The sequence below is a fragment of the Marmota flaviventris genome, chromosome 7 (genome assembly GCF_047511675.1).
Source record: "Marmota flaviventris isolate mMarFla1 chromosome 7, mMarFla1.hap1, whole genome shotgun sequence".
Taxonomy (NCBI): Eukaryota; Metazoa; Chordata; class Mammalia; order Rodentia; family Sciuridae; genus Marmota; species Marmota flaviventris.
In genome coordinates, this window is record NC_092504.1 from 30,919,577 (window position 1) to 30,937,209 (window position 17,633).

The window sequence follows — 17,633 nt, forward strand, 5'->3', positions numbered from 1 at the left end:
TAAGGGAAAAAACCCTGCAATAGTTTCTCATTAGTATTGATTTTTCCATCCAACAAATACTACAAAAAATTACTGTCAAATGGGCATCTACAAATAGAGATACTATTGCACCTGCCTCACTGATTCTTTATGATGTTTCAATGACTAAACATTTATGGGTGTTTAAAGCAGAGCTAGGAACAGACAGCGCTCTTAAGGGTGGGGGTCACTCAATCTATATGATCTCTAAAAATTGTCCTTTGTGCATCTGAGTTGTAATGGTTTTGTGAATTTTATGAAAAATCTTGTGAAGAGGGAAGACATTCTTTGATCTCTTGATGTGTTAATGTCGCTGTCCCCAATGCAGAAACTGCACAAGCCTGTGAGACACTCTTCTGAGCATGGATAGAAGGCATCTTTGGAAGAAGGCCCTTATCGTTTCAGTTGACAGTATGTTGGAGAAAGGGCGCAGTCAGAGACCTCTAGGCAGCAGTACAATGGCCATCTGTTCCCTCCAAGGATAAATCAGCTGACTGCTGATGTGAAAGTTCATCCACCACAAAGCTCAATCGCAACTACCAAACTAACCACAAAGTGGCGCTGTGACCCAAAAATTTCACACAAGGTCCCTAATTTACAAAACCCAAGTTCAGTGAATAAGGTTTGCTTTCTCTGTACTCCTCAAACTTGACTGTGCTTACAAACTTGTTAAAATGCACTTCCTTGTTGTATAGTTCTGGGATGGATCCTGAAATTCTGCAGGCTCTCAGGTGATGCCAATCCTGGAGCATGATTCTAGCCAGAGAATAGCTTCCAGAAATTCTCCATTGTTGTCTCTGATTTGGGACAAGAGTGAAAACTAAGTAGACCCCCGAAGGGCTCCATTCTTTGCTTGCAAGAGGCAATGAAAAGGAAGAAGAAAGAAAATGAGAAACAACAAAAGGAAAATAAAGGCTGCTTTCTCTGAGCATCTCAGTCCCAGACTTCGTTAGTGCTGCTCGCTGAGGACTGCCTGGTGGCAGCAGATGCCTTCCTAAGTTGTGGAGGTGGTCAGGGTGGATCTTTCTGGTACATTCTCTGACACAAGGGCTCATTTGGGAATTTGTGACAGAATTTGCAAAATTCCCAGTGGCCAGATGCATCAGCAAATGCCTTCCCAAAAAGCCAAGTTGAAGTTTCTAATAGAGTCTATAAAAACAGGTTGAGAAGAGCCAAGCTTAGAATTGAGAAGTGAAATAACAGGAAGAGCCGCTTTGCTGATGGTCTTACTCTTGCATACACAATGGATCTATTTTAAGACCATGAACTTCTGCTTTCCATAATGAGAGGGGTCTAACAACCCATGAAGTGAAACCACTTCTAACCCAGAGCAAGCCCTTGGACTCAAATCAGACCCTTGCTTTAAGGTAGATGCATCCTACAAAATGAGAAGTAGCATTATAGATGTCTCCTTGCTTGATTTCTTTTTCTCTTGGTATTTTTAAAAATTATTTATGTTAAGATTGGATTTGACTTTTCCTTTTTAATGATCTTCATATATCATGCTTGTCTTTTTTTCCCCTTTATTCTTGGATTTGAGGCTGAATGTTAAGAAGGATAATTAAAATTGAAAAACAAAATTATGTCTACTGTATTCAGGTTTATGTATTATATCCTTTCAGTTTAAAATATATCCAGTTTCCTACTTGTAAAGACTAAAGATGTGGGCTCAATGCTTTCTCCAAGGCTCTAACATGGAGTTAATTTCTCCCCTCAAATTAATTTCTTACCTGTGTCCTCTCCTGGGTGACTTTATGGGCCAAATCTCCTATCCAGCTTGCATAAAATACATAGCAGGGTGACCTAGCTGCATCCAAATTGGAAATTAAAAATTGGCTTTTATTTGGGTGAGACTTACCTCTCTCCACCTGTGTGCATGAATTGGTATGCGTAGGTAGGAGGAGGGAAGAATGTTCAAGGGCTGGAAGGAGAGGAGGAAGAAATAAGGACCATGAAAGTGATGTGGCACTGCGTCATATTCTTTGTCCCCTGGGGTTGGTCTGGAGCTCCCACAAAGGGTGGGAGCGAGTGCTGAACAAGGGGGTTTCATGGGAGACTCAGTGAGACTCTGCATTCTGGCAGAGCAGCATTGGGATGCTGAGAAACTGCCACATGGTTTTGAGGAGAGAAGCGCTGAACCTACAGCTAAGTGGTTTCCCATCTTAAGGATAACTGGATTTGGGACTAGTGGGAGAAAGTACCCTTAGCATGGGTAGACACCAGCTCAAGGCACCGTCATTCAGCAATGTGAATAGGAAATGATTCTTGCAGGACCTTGAGAGGCCCCAGGTTCCAGCCACCTAAGTGTGAAGAGCACAGAACACACCATGGAAGATGAACCAGGGAGTGTGGCTGACAGTGTGGTGAGGAGCACATCCGAGGCTCCTTGGGATTAGGTGGGAATTCTCATGGGGGTCTTTGCAGGGGGCTTGGAGGTCCCATGTCAGCAGGTGCATCAGGAACAAGAATGGACATCACTGATGTCCATGAGCCCTCTGGGTGGTCCCAGGCGGGTGAGGATTGGTAGCATTGTGTTAAACATTGAATGATGAGAATCGCTCTTACACAGGATACCTTCCTTCAAGAGCAGGGGACAGCAAGAACAAGTATTTCCAGGGTGTCTATAATATGGGAAACCAAGAGTTAAGTTATCACATCCTTGAGAGTCAGGATGGCAAAGCAGCTATGAAAGTCAGCTCAATGAAAAAACTGCCCGGGTTCTCCATCACTCTCGAGTCACGAAACCTTAGCTTTTTGGTTAGGTATTTTATCATGAAATGAGAAGAGGGATAGCATTTAATTCACGGACCCATGAGATTTAATAGGTATAACTTGTGATACCTATTAGAACGGTGGCTGGCACATATAAACACTCGAGAGGGCTTAGCGGTTGGTATAGTTGAGCACAAGCTCAGGATACTAGAAACAGTATCATGAACAATGGGCCAACTCTGTCCCACAAATAAAAGACCCATGAGGAGGTTGAGGGCTGATGGCTCTCTAGATCTTCTCCAAGCTAATGAGCTGGGGAATCAAAAGAAGACATTAATCCCAGTGGAATAACAGAACTAATCAGGTAGCAGTTCTTGCAATATCTTTTTCTGGCTGATTATTTATTATGTATTTATTTATTTTACTGGAGATTGAACCCAGGGGCATTCTACCCCTGAGCTGCATCCCCAGCCTTTTTTATTTTTTATTTTGAGACAGGCTGTCACTAAGTTGTCAAGGCTGGCTTTGAACTTGGGATCCAAGTTGCCTTAGCCTCCTGAGTCTCTGAGATTACAGGCTTTTGACACAGTATCTAGTTCTGGCTAATTTTTTTAAAATCTCAGGACCAAAGGCACTACTGCCAGAAGAGACATTTAGAAGTCCTCAGGTTTAGAAAGTCCCCGGGCGTGGCTAAAGATCTAATTCCCTCTGAGGGGAGAACACACATAAAAAATGTGCTTTAACCTGTCATGATATAACATAAAAAAATGCCTTGCCTCCTTTCAATTTTTAATAAACACCATCAGAAAGACTTCCAGGAATCTTAATAGTGTGACATTAGAATTTGCCTGTCCTAATCTGTCAGAGTAATCAATTTAAAACTATCTTGCAGCCAGTGAGCTGCTTTGAAATGGAAACAAATCATTCTGCAACCAGAAGAAAAGACCCAGCGGTCTGCCTGCAGAGGCCCCATTGCTTCCTTCTCAGAGCTGCTCCAAGAGTGTGCAGGACCCCTGGGGGAAGTTTCCTGCTGTGGTGGTGGTGGGTTTGTAGTTTGTTGTTGTTGTTGTTTTGCAGTGCAGGGACCTTGTCTATATAAATAATTCGATTTTAAAATACATCTTAAAACACGGACTCCTGTGAGGTCTAGTGGCGTATTAATGAAGAGTGGCTTTCCCAGTGTGCATCATCCCATGGGTCCATGTGAGGATTCTTTTGGGCTCCAAGCCCCCTCACGTCCTGTCTGAATCCAGACCCGCTTCTGTGCGCTCGGTTGTCCAGGGCATCGCTCCTGGTTGTATTTCCCTTAGGAGAAAACAGTAGCCGGGCTGTAATTAATCACAGGGTCCTGGCTCTGCAGAACCTGCTCACGGTATAGATCTTCTTGCCTCTGCAGTTCCCTAACAGCGCCTCTGTGACACCGGTTACATTGTTACTCATGTCACCACATCATCCATCCACACTGTCCCCAGTGACTCTCTCAGAGGTCACTATTGTGCTTCGTTGATGCAAGTCTTCCCAAGGGTGTGCAGGAACATGTGAGCCCATGTTTGCTTTCTGGTCCCGTTAAGCTCACCATCCAAAATGCCACAGCGTGAACACAGAGCAACCCGTTTTCCAGCCACGTGTCCTCTTGGGCTCTTGATGTGGTCGTCACTGCAGTCCTAGAATGGGAGCTCTTTCAGAGGTGACGAAACCCCTCCAATAGCAAGGATGGAAGGCAAGGGGTCCATACGTGAAGGGAGAATGAGCAGTTCCCACCCATGGGAAGCAAGAGAGACCTTGACTGGAAGGACAGTGCTCAGTCTTGAAGCCATCTTCAGAGGACTGTCTGGCCTGGTTCAGAGCCTACAGTAGGGGTGGCTTGAGTGCCAGTGGCTGCAGGGTGTGATGGCACATACCCGCCACCATCAAGTGTTGAAGACAGGCAGTGATGCCACCCACAATAGAGACACAGATGGACACAGGCCCACACGGGTGATTTGAACCCAAGGCTTAGTGGTGAACTGTTGGTAACCGAGTCCTGAAGCCATCTTGTGTTCAAGTTGAAGTTACCCCCAAATCAGTATGTCAGCGCCATCTGCTCGGTCTCAGGAGGTCCCACACTGCACCGTGGTGCCAGCAGGAATAACCTAGTTGCCCGACTGCTCACCTTAAATGAAAGCCCAACCACCAGCCTCTGAGGAGATTCCATGGTTTGAGTCCCAGAGCTGGTGGGGATATCTGATCGACACAATGTTCAGGGTCAGAAGCATCTTGACAGAGGAAGACAGAGGTCATTGTGGTCTGGGTCTTCTGAGCCAGGAGTCTCCTTCCTGGAGAACATGGCCAGTCCTGACAAGTCCCAGGCTGTGAGAAGGGCTTAGAAAATTCAAGGAAGGCCTCCAAAGCACAGAGGTGCAGTCCTGTGGCAGAGGCTTTGCTGGCCCACTACTGCCCCTTCTCCTCTAGAAAGGCTGACACAAGAAGAAGAACATGGACAGTGGTTGGCAGGGGGGCAGCCAGACACACCATTTGTGGTGATTTGTGTAATCTTCAGACTCTGAAATAGTTCAAGGGCAAGCCCCTGAGATCCACCAGCTTCAAGGAGGAAGTGAAGAGTCAAGAGCATGTGTGGGGTGGAGAAGAGACAGAGGCAGGTCTCAGAAAGTGCCAGCAAGAAAAACACTTACTGAAAGGGAGGAGTGTCCTCCAGTCCAATCTGTACCCCTGGTTCACATCAGAGGCCGACACTGGAGTGGGTGGCTTTGGCAGCCAGAGCTCTGTTGGACTTCAGAAGAGCAGAGAGTCAGCAGAGAGTCCACGAACTCTGTTTCCTTCTGAGAATACTTGGGGGGTGGCGGTGTGCCAAGGACTATTCTAGGCAGAGATGCAGACAAAATTCCTGAGCAAAACAGACCAAAATTTCTGCTTTGAGTTTGCATTCTGGTGGGGGAAGTGGAGAAAATGCAGAATAAACAGAAAAATTACATAGTGATTCAGAAGGTGGGAAATGCTATGGAGAAAAAAAAAAAGCAGGAAAGTTGATAAAAAAAATGGCAATTGATAATTACCATTTTCAATTATGTTGCCTAAGAAATCTTCACAGGGTATGTGCTTGGAGCAAAGATTTGGATAGCAGAGGGAATGTTGAAGTGTCCTAGGAAAATATGTGAGGATTCAAAATAACTTTCATTGGATTTTCATTTGAATATTTCAAACTAATTATTAGAATATATGGGCACTGTTAGAATGGTTACTATTGAGACATCGTGGACACCACCATCAAAACATATTCTGAAGAAGAGTCATTTTCATTTTGAGAAGGCAGATAGAGTCGCTGTCTGAAGTTGTATTGACCAGAAGCTCCCAACCAACCTTCCTAACACTGACCCTGAATGACCCTACCTTTGGCTAAAAAGGTAGCCACAGTTTGCTGTGGACTTTGGAAGCAAAAGCATTGGTCTAGGATTTAAAAGGCAAATGTTTGACCTTGGGCTTGGCAAATCATTTAAAATTTGAAAGTCTTAATTTCTTCATTTGAAATTGAGAGTTATGCTTGATAATTTTTAAGTTCTCACTCACTTCAAATTCCCCCAGGCTGTACTTCTCTTGAGTGATTCATTATGGAAGACAGAGGAATGGAACTTAGGGAACATTTGCCATAAGTCAGGTTTAAAACTGCTGTTCCCTGCCGATCTGCTTGGAATTTGAAGATGACAATTCCATTTCAGAACAGTCCCGTCTTCCATATTTATTCAAAGAATGTAGCCCATTCTCAGCTCAGATGTTGACACACAGGAAATGCTGCCATCCATCTGCAGAGATGCTCAGTGAGCGTGAAGGCCCCCGAGGAATCCACAGAACGACTTCAACCACACTGATACAGAATTCGGGCTCCTTGAGGGGGAAAAAAAATAGAAGAAGCTCCAGATGGACACATGGCAAGAAATAATAAGAAAATTCCAAGTACATAAGATCTGAAGCCATTTTCCAGACCTGATCAGAGCATGAGGGAATGGATGCTCAGCTCATGATTCAGCAGAATGGCTCATTACTAAAATCTGAAATTCCTTGGATGGAATTACATCATTAGGTTTGCATAAGGTAGGTATATATAATTATATATAGTATACATTATACATATTTTAGTTGTAGAGGAACACAGTATCTTTATTTGATTTATTTATTTTCATGTGGTGCTGAGGATCAAACCCAGTGCCTCACATGTGCTAGGCAAACAATCTACTACTGAGCTACAGTGTCTCAAGTCCCCAAAGCAAATAACATTCAACTCATGTAAAATTTATTTTTTTTCTGAGTACCTAACAGTCAAAACCAAGAATATTAGGAAGCTAGATAGTATCTGAGTTTCTGAGAAAGGAACATATAATGGGGAAGATTTAAGGAATCCCCACCCAACATCCTTAAAGCCAACTCTGAATGAAAGCTGCCTTTGTCCAGCTTCTGAAAAAAGAAGTTCTGAAAGCTAAATCTAATGTTTTTTAAATTGTAATAGAACACATCTGCTGTTAAAGCTGTATTACTAAACTGAGGATTCTATCATGAAATAACTGAATTCTGGTGAGTTTAGGGCTAATGTTACCTTCTTTGTATGATCCAAAATTACTTCATCTCATGTTAAGTATTTTACTCAAGATTTACAAACTCTCATATGGAATCTGTCTCACTTCTTGAGAAGCCAGGAATCACACTCTTGTCAGTGGCCCAGCCCAGGAAAAGCCTTGTCCCCAGGCTTTGCCCTCAGCCACTGCGATTTCCTTGTCTTTCCCCTTCTGCCAGACAGACCATGGGCTCATCAGGCAGGGGCAGGAGATGCTCAGCTTCAAGTCTGCTAATCTCTGACTCCTCAACTCTGGCTTCTGGCCAGATGGTGGCATAACCTGGCTTCTAGACTGACTCTCAGCCCTTTCCCCATACTCTCAGGTTGACCATCTAGAATACAATTCAAAAAAAACTACTTAGCATGAGGAATTCATAAGAGTACAAACTGTAAGGAAATAAGTAGATGCAGAATTCAGTTTTAACCTGCTCAATAGATCAATTTTATTAGAGTAAATGAGATGAAAACCAGGTATCTTTGTAGATCAAGAGCAACCCAATTTGGCAATTTCAAGTGATGCGTTCTATACTCAGGAATCCTTCAATTCTTGATTCTCTTTCCTTTTGCCTGAGTTTAACCTATTCCTTCTCTTCTTTCCCAGCTTCTCAGGATTTGATTTCAAAGCCCACCATCTATCCTGAAGCCAGTTGTGTCCCACTAAGATCTTCAACCAACCCAAACTCATTCCTTAAGCATTTAGCAGGCACCTTTTCTGAAAAAAGAATTGTGCAAACTGCTGCTGATACAGGGGCAGATGGCCTTTAGGAGTTCATAGTCTGGTGAGAAATGGAGACTTTAAAGAGGTCTATAATGAGTTGGCTGATAGAAATATGTCCAAAGTGTTAAAAAGAATGAAGGAGTATCATGCTTACTGGAAGGATTGAGGAAGTTTTCCAAGAAAGGTTGACTTTTGTATTGTGTCTTGAAGGAAATGTAAGATTTCCTGAACAAGCCATTCCAGGCAGGCATGATGCCAGATGCACTCTCTAGTCTGGGGCACAAAGAAGGCTGATTGTCCCAGAAAGGGCAAATGACTTAACAGAGCTCAATGACTGAGCCCAGGATGCAGGGAGATAAGAGGAGAATGGTTTCAATCTTAAAAGTACATGCAACTTTTCCTCTGTTACATGTGGGTAAACTACAAGAATTTTCCAACCAGAGAAGTGACATGTTTGTTTCTGAAATACGATTTTGCAAAATTGAGAAGTGGTTGTTTCTTTCTGGTGAATTGTGAGACAAGAAGAGAAGAATCAAACAAAATGAGTAGGATGTGTAGGCTTTAAAAAAATTATTTTTTTAACTTGCAAAAGAAATACAGATTCATTCTAAGCAATTCAAACATTACAGATATACACAACATAGAAATTCCTGTAATCCAAACTTCTAGACCCAAACCATGACTACTATATCAGTATGCTGATACAGATTATTTTAGACCTTTATTTCAATGTATAAACTAACATATTAATATAATTTTCTCCATACTATAATGGCTATTTAATATCCTATTACATGGGTATACTAGACTTTATTGAATCAACCCTTATTTTGTGAATATTTGGGAAGCTTTTCAACTTTTCATGGTTATAAAAAAATTCTGTGATAAACATCTTTTTACATAAAACATTGCAAACTTGTACAGGTGTTTTAGAGAACATATTTTTAACTCTAATTAATTAATTAATTATTTTTTTAATGTGTTCTGAGGATTGAACCCAGTGCCTCACACATGCTAGGACAAGCACTCTACCACTGAGCCACAACCCCAACCCCCAGAGAATATATTTTTAGAATTTTTTCTAGAAAATGACATGAAGTGAATAATGATTTTTCATTTTAGTAGGTATTGACAAATTATCATCATAAAGATTGTATCCATTTATATCCCGACAGTGTATATGATCCCCAATTTCCCTACAGAGGTGGAGTTTCATAAGCAATCTGTTCTTATCAGAGATATTGTAGAACCTTGGGACTCTTCATTCAGCTCTGAGAATGTCTGTAGTTCACACACTTCTCCAGTGTCTGATAAATTAACATTAATAGAAGCTCGAAGATTTGCCCAAAAAAGCCCACATTTACATCTATCCTTGGGCCATTCCAAGCATGCCTTCTTTTCCATGAGAGCTTTCAGCTCGTGGAACCTGGTAGGAATGCAGTACAATGGAACGGGTTCCAGAGAGATAAGAAGGATGCGATCAGCCCTTTCATGGAAGAGAGTGTGTTGGGCAAAATAGAGTTCATAATGGCACCACTCACTCTGGACAAAATTGGGGGACAAAACAAAGATGGATTTATAGCTTCTCTCAATGCAGCTTATGATATTTTCAGCAATGCTCTTGCCAGGCTCAAAGTTTCTCTCAGGAAGACAAATCAAAACAGAACCATCTTCTTTCTCTAGATTGGGGATCAATTCATTCTTCACCCAGAGAGAATCATGTTCACTGTAGGAAATAAATGCATGGAATTGGACATTGCTCTTAAGTTGTTCTTGTGCTGTCCTCCTAACCCTGTGCCAGGTTTGTGCCCATTGAACTAGCATCCTGAGGTACCAAAGCAGATCCAAGCGAAGGTAGCAGAAGGCCACGGTCACCCCCAGAATGGTCATGATGGCCACAATGGTGACAACCAACAAAGCTGTGTTGCAAGACAATTCAGGAAGATCAACATCTTTTAACCGAGTCCCCTTTAGATTCAAAGGGTATTCACAGATGTATGAATCTGACCATCCAATCATCATGCCCTCTGAATATTTTTCAAGCTGAATGAAATCTCTTAATTCACAAGTACACCGAAATGGATTTCTTCCTGCATTTAGAATCTTAACTTCCTGGCAGCTCTGGAAAAAATCAAGGGATGGGCTGAGAATGAAGTTCATTTCAATGTTCAGAACTGAGAGTCTGCTGAAATGACTGCACCCGGGGAGATCAGTCAGAAAATTAAATGCAATATTTAGCTCTCGTAAAGACTTCAGGTGAATACTTTCTCTAGGGACAGTTTGAATTTGGTTATTATTCAGGTCAAGTATTTGAACACTTCTGGGCAAACACCTGAAAACAGAATCAGCAAATTTATTGGATGACAAGTTCATGGTGATCAACGTTTCTGGCCAAAAGCAATTTTCATCCTTGTTATGTTGTAATAGATTTTGGCTCAGGTCCAAGTGCATCAAGGGTGTACTGTTAACAAAGCTACTCACTAAGGAAAGTGTCTCCAGTTTATTGCCCTCCAGAATGAGAGTTTTCAAATAAGGCAATTGGGTGGGTTTTTTAAACAGGTCATCTGTTAAGATATTATTGGCTAAATTTAAATATCGGAAACTTACAGGATAATTAGGAAAAAGCATGTGTGGCATTTGTGCATCTGATATTGTCAGGTTTTCTATATTCATGTTTGTAAAAAGCAAGTACATTCTATCCTGTGGAATATTAAAAATTCTGAAATGTACATGCTCCAATTTTATAGCTTTCATTACAGTATTTGAGTAGTCAAATGAATTGCGGTCAAGATAAATATTCCCTCCAAAAGTTATATTTTGTATTTGGAAGTATTCCACCGATGTATGCCAAACAAATTGGAAGATAAGGAGGAGGTCATCCCAGAGTAAATCAACTTTGTTAAATAACAGAATAGATGTCTTGGCATTCTTTAAAATAAGATTCTGTTGAGTTTCATGCCTCACACATTGGCTTTTGCAGTCTATATTTGTCATTTCTAATATTTTTGAAGTCTTGAGTCCATCATGCAAAAGAACCCAAAAATTTGTGTTTCTTGGCAAAACGATGTGAAGTTCTGTTGTGTTTAAGATGGGCAGGCTACCTTCTTCATAATAAGAAAGAGTTCTCAATCCTAAGAGGACAGTATTGAGATGCAAATGAGCAATTTTCTGGAAATCTGATTTTTGTATTTTTGCTCCACTCAAACCCAGGACTTCCAAGTGAGACATGTTGCCAATCTCTTCACAAATAGGCACGGTGTCAAAGTCATTAAAAGAAAGATCTAAATGTCTGAGACCTGCCAGCGAATACCAAGTTACAGTCTTCAGTCTATTATAAGACAAATCTAAATATCTTAACTCCTGGTTCAGTTCAAAGATTTTGATATCCAGCTGTTGGATTCTGTTATGGCATAAAATCAAAGTTTTCAATTTGGAGAGAGAATGAAAATCTGAATTCTGAACTTGAAAAAGGAGGTTATATGATAAATCCAGTGTGGTTATGGTTGGGGTCAAGTCTGTGGGAACCTTTTTTAGAAACATATTGGAGTAGTTAGTAATTAATTCCTTTTCTTCTGGAAGCTTTGAGGCCAAGCCCTCTATTGACATAACAATATTACAAAATACATAAAAGTTTCTGATGAGTTTCATTGTGTTTCCAAGTATTTTATCCCTGGTTTCCTCATATGAATGATGAAGATGAGGTCCAAACTGTGGAAAGATAGCACAGAACAATTGTTTAAAAAAATTAATTTGTTAAGGGCTGAGGTTGTAGCTCAGTTGGTAGAACGTTTGCCTTGCTTGTGTGAGGCACTGGGTTCAATCTTCAGCACCACCTAAAAACAAATAAATAAAATAAAGGTATTGTGTCTGTCTACAACTAAAAAAAAATAAAAATAAAATAAAGTGGTTTGTTAATTCCCATAGGACTTTTTAAAAAATGTAATTATTTTTAGTTTTTATTGTTTTATTGTTGCATTAAAGTTGTACACAATTGTAGGATTCATCGTTATATATTCGTACATGCACACAATGTAATAGTATAATTTAGTCAGTGTCACTCTCCAGCTCTTCCTTGCCCCCTCCCCTCTTTCCAGCCCTGGTCCCTTTGCTCTATTCTACTGATTTTCCTTTGATTTTTATGAGATCCCTCCCCTCACCCAACTTTTATTTTCCTTTTTCTTCTCTAGCTTCCACACATGACAGAAAACATACAATCCTGACCTTATAAGTTTGGCTTATTTCACTTAACCTAATGTTCCCAAATTCAATCCATTTCCTGCAAATGACATAATTTTGTTTTTCTAGAACTTTTTTTTTTTTAATGCCAGTATCTGACTATATTCACCAAGAGACTGGAGTAAAGTCCCAACCTATATTGGGGATTTGACTTAAACTCAGAACCTTGGCTGATACATCTACAAGCCAGTCACTGCATGTGCCATGTCCCCCAAACTGAGGTCTGATTCTCACAGAGAGTGCAGTAGGTGGGAGAAGCACCTCCCTCCCACTCCGCTGAGGAATGTCCTTGCCAGATCACCCCCTCCCACATCCCCTTTCGATAGCCAGAATGCTTTAAGAAGAGTGAAAGTAATTTGTTTTATTGTTAAATATTATGGGCCCTAGAATTAATATCTCGGTGTTGCTCCTCAACTTTTATATTTGTGGATATAGAGAGTCCCTGGAGATAATATCTGTCTTTAAAAATCGCTTACCCTCTAACTTGAAGGTCCAAACAGACACAATCAGGATTCCTGTCCTTTTGCCTGTTCAGATTGGAGGCAATCTGGATCGCTGTTGAATAATAGCAATAATAATGGTTTTTAAAAAGAAAACAGTTTTTATTTTGGGGGGATTTTGATGTGTCAAGGTATATCCTAAATGCCTCACATACATCCTAAATGTATTATCTCATTCATTAGTCACAATACTCAGTGAGGGAAACACTGTTACCCCCACTTTACGGGTGAGAAAAGTCATGATGGAAGATTGAGAGGACTTTGAGAGGAGCTAGGCTTCAAGTTGTCTCTCTGACACGGAAGAGAGGTGGTGGGAGAACTAAGATTTCCATGTGTTCATTGTTCAAGATATTAATTAACTGCCTCTTCTGACAAAACTTTTCTAGACATTGGGGAATTGTCTAGCAACAGACAAAACAGATAGATTTCTTTTCCTTCACAGCTTACCTTCCAGCGAGTAAGAAAAGAGTCTGAGAACAAAATAAGGCGTGTATATGTGGGATAGTGATAAGGACTTGAAAGAAAAATAATTGAGACAAAGACAATAGAGAGAGACTGTGTGACATGTGGGTATGGACATGGTGGGCTAAGTTGGCAGAATGAAAACATGAGGCTATCTAGAATACTACTGTTTTGGTAGCTACGAGGTGTCCCCCAGAGGGTCATGTGTGGGAAAATGAAAGACAGCGTAGAGGGGAGATGATTGGATTATGAGAGCCTTAGTCTAATCAGTGCATTAATCCCCTGACAGAAATTAATTGAATGGTCACCCAGGCAGGTAGGGTGTGGCTAAAGGAGGTGGGTCACTGGGGTGCACCTTTGGGGTGTATATTTTTTTCCTGGTCTACAGTGTCTCTCTCTGCTTCCTGTTGCTCCTCCACGATGTTCTGCCTCATCTTGGGCCCAGAGCGATGGAGTTGGCTGTCTATGGAATAAGGCCTCTGAAACCATGAGCACCAAATAAACTTTTTCTCCTCTAAAATTTTCTCATCAGGTCTTTTGGTCACAGTGGTGAAAAAGCTGACCTAACAACTACCCACTAACATCTGGATTTCTCTTTCTAGAACCTTCCCAAGTTTGTGTGTGCTTATGTGTGTGTGTGTGTTTTAAGAAATTCTAGAAAACATGGGGATATCTTCCAAAATAACTAAAAAAATAAAAATACTTTGTCTTTAGTTTAAAGTTGCAGTAACAAATCACCATAGCCAGAGTGGCTTAGATAACAAACATTTATTTCTCATAGTTCTGAGGGCTACAAAGCCCCAGATCAAAAAGTTGGAAGACAATTCCTGACAAGGAGCCTCTTCCCAGTGTGTAGGCGGCCACCTTCTCACTATATCCTCATGTGGAGGAGATAGACGACAGACAGACAGACAGACTGTCCATATAACTGTTAGTACCACCAAAGTATACAGAGCATCTTATTCCCGATCTTGGTGACACACATCATCACCATGTCTTGTGTGAATTTCCTTACATTGTACACTTGGAGAATTCCTACATTTTACAAAAATATGTTAATTATCCACTTTGATGATAAAATTCTTATATTTTATCAACTCTTATTCTGGCAAATTAGAGTTTACCAGATTACAACTATTTTGTTCCTTTGTTTATTGACAGTCTCCTCCACACCCCATCCCCTTGATGGCTGTCTATCTTGTCTTCTTCTGTAACCACCGCACAGGCTCAGCAAATATTTGTGGAATGTATGGATGAATGAATGACTTTAACATTTTATTCTCCTAACACAAGATGGTACATAATGTGTTCTAAAAAGTAAGTGTCGAATGAATGAATGGATACTGTGAATTCCTCATGTGGGCAGTGTGTGATGCCTAAAGAATGAATCTGTGTTAGGGATGGACAGACCTGTGTTCAAGTCCAGTCTTAACCATTCACTGATTGTGTGACGTGCGCTACTTGTTTAATCTCTGAAAGGCTAGGTTTTCTCAACTATAAAATGGGTTTATGCAGAAGCATAAAATAGATCATGCATCAAATCACTTAGGAATGACACATTGAATAAATGGTAGTAATTATCAAGGCCAAGACCAGGGTAAAGTAAGTAAGGCACAGATTTTAAGAGGTTAACAAGGAACTCAGTCATCAAGATTAACAATGGTCTAATGAAATATTTTTTAAAAGAAATTAATGTGAAAATTCACATTGAACAAATATCAAAAGCATAAAGAATACATCACAATACTGATTTCCCCCCCTCAGACTCCATTATGGCTAGGCAAGATCCCTGTAATTATAATCACCAAGTCACCAAACTGATAAAGGCGATTTTAATGTTATCATCTTACAGAGTACTTTACTTTGCAGCAACTTACTTTAAGCTTCCAGGTCTGGATAACCCTTGAAAAATGTAGCAGAATCTGGTCCATTGTTTTATCTGGAATCCTCTGGGTTGAGATGTCAGAGTTTCCTTTTCTTACCCATTTCTTCCCCCTCCCCAGTACCACAACTATATATGGAAATAAAATGAGAGCAGAACCTTTTGTGAACTTCTCTTAATATAAGGAAATAAAAAGGTCCAATTCCTCAGGCAATACATGTGAATTATGGCATTTCACTAAAACATTTTTAAAATAGAACATAAATTTGTTGTTGTTCAAACCCAGGGCCTTACACATGCTAAGCACACACTCTACCACTGAGCTACACCCCTAGCCCCAACATAAACTTTTGATGCATTCAGTAAATATCATATTTCTACTATTACTACTATGCTGAAGCAGGTGAAAAACAGTAACTTTCTTTAATAACTAAAAAAAAAAAAACTTGACTTATCAGTCCAAATCCAAGGGCACCAAGAAATGACAACTGGTTGTTTTCCAAAGGATATATACTTAGTCATCTAATTTCTCTTTTCCCAATGATTCAGAGAAAGGGACAAAGGCTTAAAAATCCCTTGAACATTGAATGACTTTTGAAACATAAGAGAATGATCTTTTTTGATGGTTTCCCATGTGTCCGATATGGAGTTATGTGTTTTCCCTACATTATCTTATTCAACCTACTCAACATTCCAACAAAATAGTGGTTATTATTATTCTCATTTTACAGATAGAGGAGCTAAAACCCAGAGGTTAGGTAACATGCCCAAGGTGACCCAGTGAATAAGCAGTAGAGAAGGGATTTGAACCTGCATCTGTCCGGCCCCTTCTGGATGGCAATTAAACCCAAGCTAAGGCATCTCAAACCCTGAAGTGGAGCAGCTTAGAATGTGATGACAGAGATGGTCTCCTTTGACCTGGCCCGTTACCATGGTGGCCTCCTCCCCTCTTCCAACCCTGGTGCTTTTCTCTGAAGTGGTATGAAGCTATGGGACATTCTTCTGGGTGCCACAAAGTTTGAGAGACTTTGCCTATGTGTAAATATATGTTTAAGATCATTATAATTTCATAAGAATTGAAAGAAATCTCAAAATGCACACATCTCTAATTAACAGCTCAGCATAGGCCGTCCATGAGAAAGCTCTTCTAAGAAATGAAATACCTACATAATGTGAACCAAACCCTCCAGCAGCCAAACCACCATCTTTAACCACTTGGTTTTCTAAGGGAAACTGAGCAAGAACAACATTGCACAAGGTCCATCAGATCTGCCCCTACTTTTTGGCAAGCAATGCATATGCAAAACCTTTGAACTGGGTAAAGGAGCAACAGATATGATTAAGTAGCCAAAGATCTCACCCAGCAGATATTGTCAACATGTATTAAAGGCAACTAAAAAAGGAACTCATGACAATTCCTGAGGTCATCAACTCTAGATAGAAGAGCTGACCAGGTTTAATCAGCAGTGAAGAAAACCCAAGCCCCCAAGCATCTGCAAGATAATTCCTCACAATAATATTCCTGGTCGCCAATCACAGATCTTTAGGCAAAGTAGTAAATACTGAAAAATCTCAATAAATCTACTTCCCCCCCAACCTATATTAGCTTAAATTATCTTTTCAGAAAAGATACATATGCCCCTTATTTCTTTTTTCATGAGTGTCATTAAAAAAGAAAACAGAGCTAACGGTCCTTACCCCAGGGCTCTCACGTCTCCGTAGAGCTGCAGGTGTGTGTGGGTGGTTCACTGACAGGGGCAGAACTAGCTGCAGGAGCAGGTAGGAAAGTCAAGTTTAAATCCCTTTCCCCCTCTACTGCATGCTAGCGGCATTGCAAGTTACATAAATTTATTAGCATCTTAAAAGCACATTTTTTATTGTGGTAAACTACAACATAACATAAAACCATTTTACAGCCATTTTTAAGTGTGCAATCAAGTGGCATTAAGTTCATCCACAAGGCTGTACATCTATCACCACTCTCCATCTCCAGAACCTGTTCATCATCCCCAGCAGAAAAGCCACGCCTCCAAGCAGCAGCTCACCAGGCCCCCCACCCCCTTCCTTCAGCCCCTGGAACACCAACAATGATGAACCTTTCCAAGTGGATTTGTCCACAGGAGGAATGACCACTTTTTTAAATTGGGTTGTTTTGTTTTGTTGGTACCAGGGATTGATCCCAGGGCCACTTAACCACTGAGCCACATCCAGCCCTTTTTTATATTTCATTAGAGACAGGGTTTGCTGAGTTGCTTAGGGTCTGGCTAAGTTGCTGAGGCTGGTTTTGAACTCTAAATCCTCCTGCCTCAGCTTCCTGTGTGGTTTACAGGCGTGTACCACTGCACCCAGATTTTAATTGGTTCTTTTGGTTATACATAACATTTGACATAATAAATATAAAAGAATAGAATATAATTTGTTCTGATTCAGTTTCCACATTTTAAATGATTGTAATAGATTTATTATAAATTATTTAGTAAAAAATGGGGAGGGGATAAGTTC

General features: G+C 40.6%; 1 protein-coding gene across 1 annotated transcript; it reads right to left on the reverse strand.

Moving 5' to 3' along the window:
• Nucleotides 1-7,746: 7,746 nt before the first annotated feature.
• Tlr10 (toll like receptor 10) lies at nt 7,747-16,886 on the reverse strand. Its single transcript, XM_027938782.3, has 3 exons — nt 16,830-16,886; nt 12,764-12,842; nt 7,747-11,884 (listed from the first exon to the last, which is right to left on the reverse strand). The coding sequence occupies exon 3, from the start codon at nt 11,697-11,699 to the stop codon at nt 9,264-9,266; it is 2,436 nt and encodes an 811-aa protein (XP_027794583.2). The 5' UTR covers nt 11,700-11,884; nt 12,764-12,842; nt 16,830-16,886; the 3' UTR covers nt 7,747-9,263.
• Nucleotides 16,887-17,633: the final 747 nt, after the last annotated feature.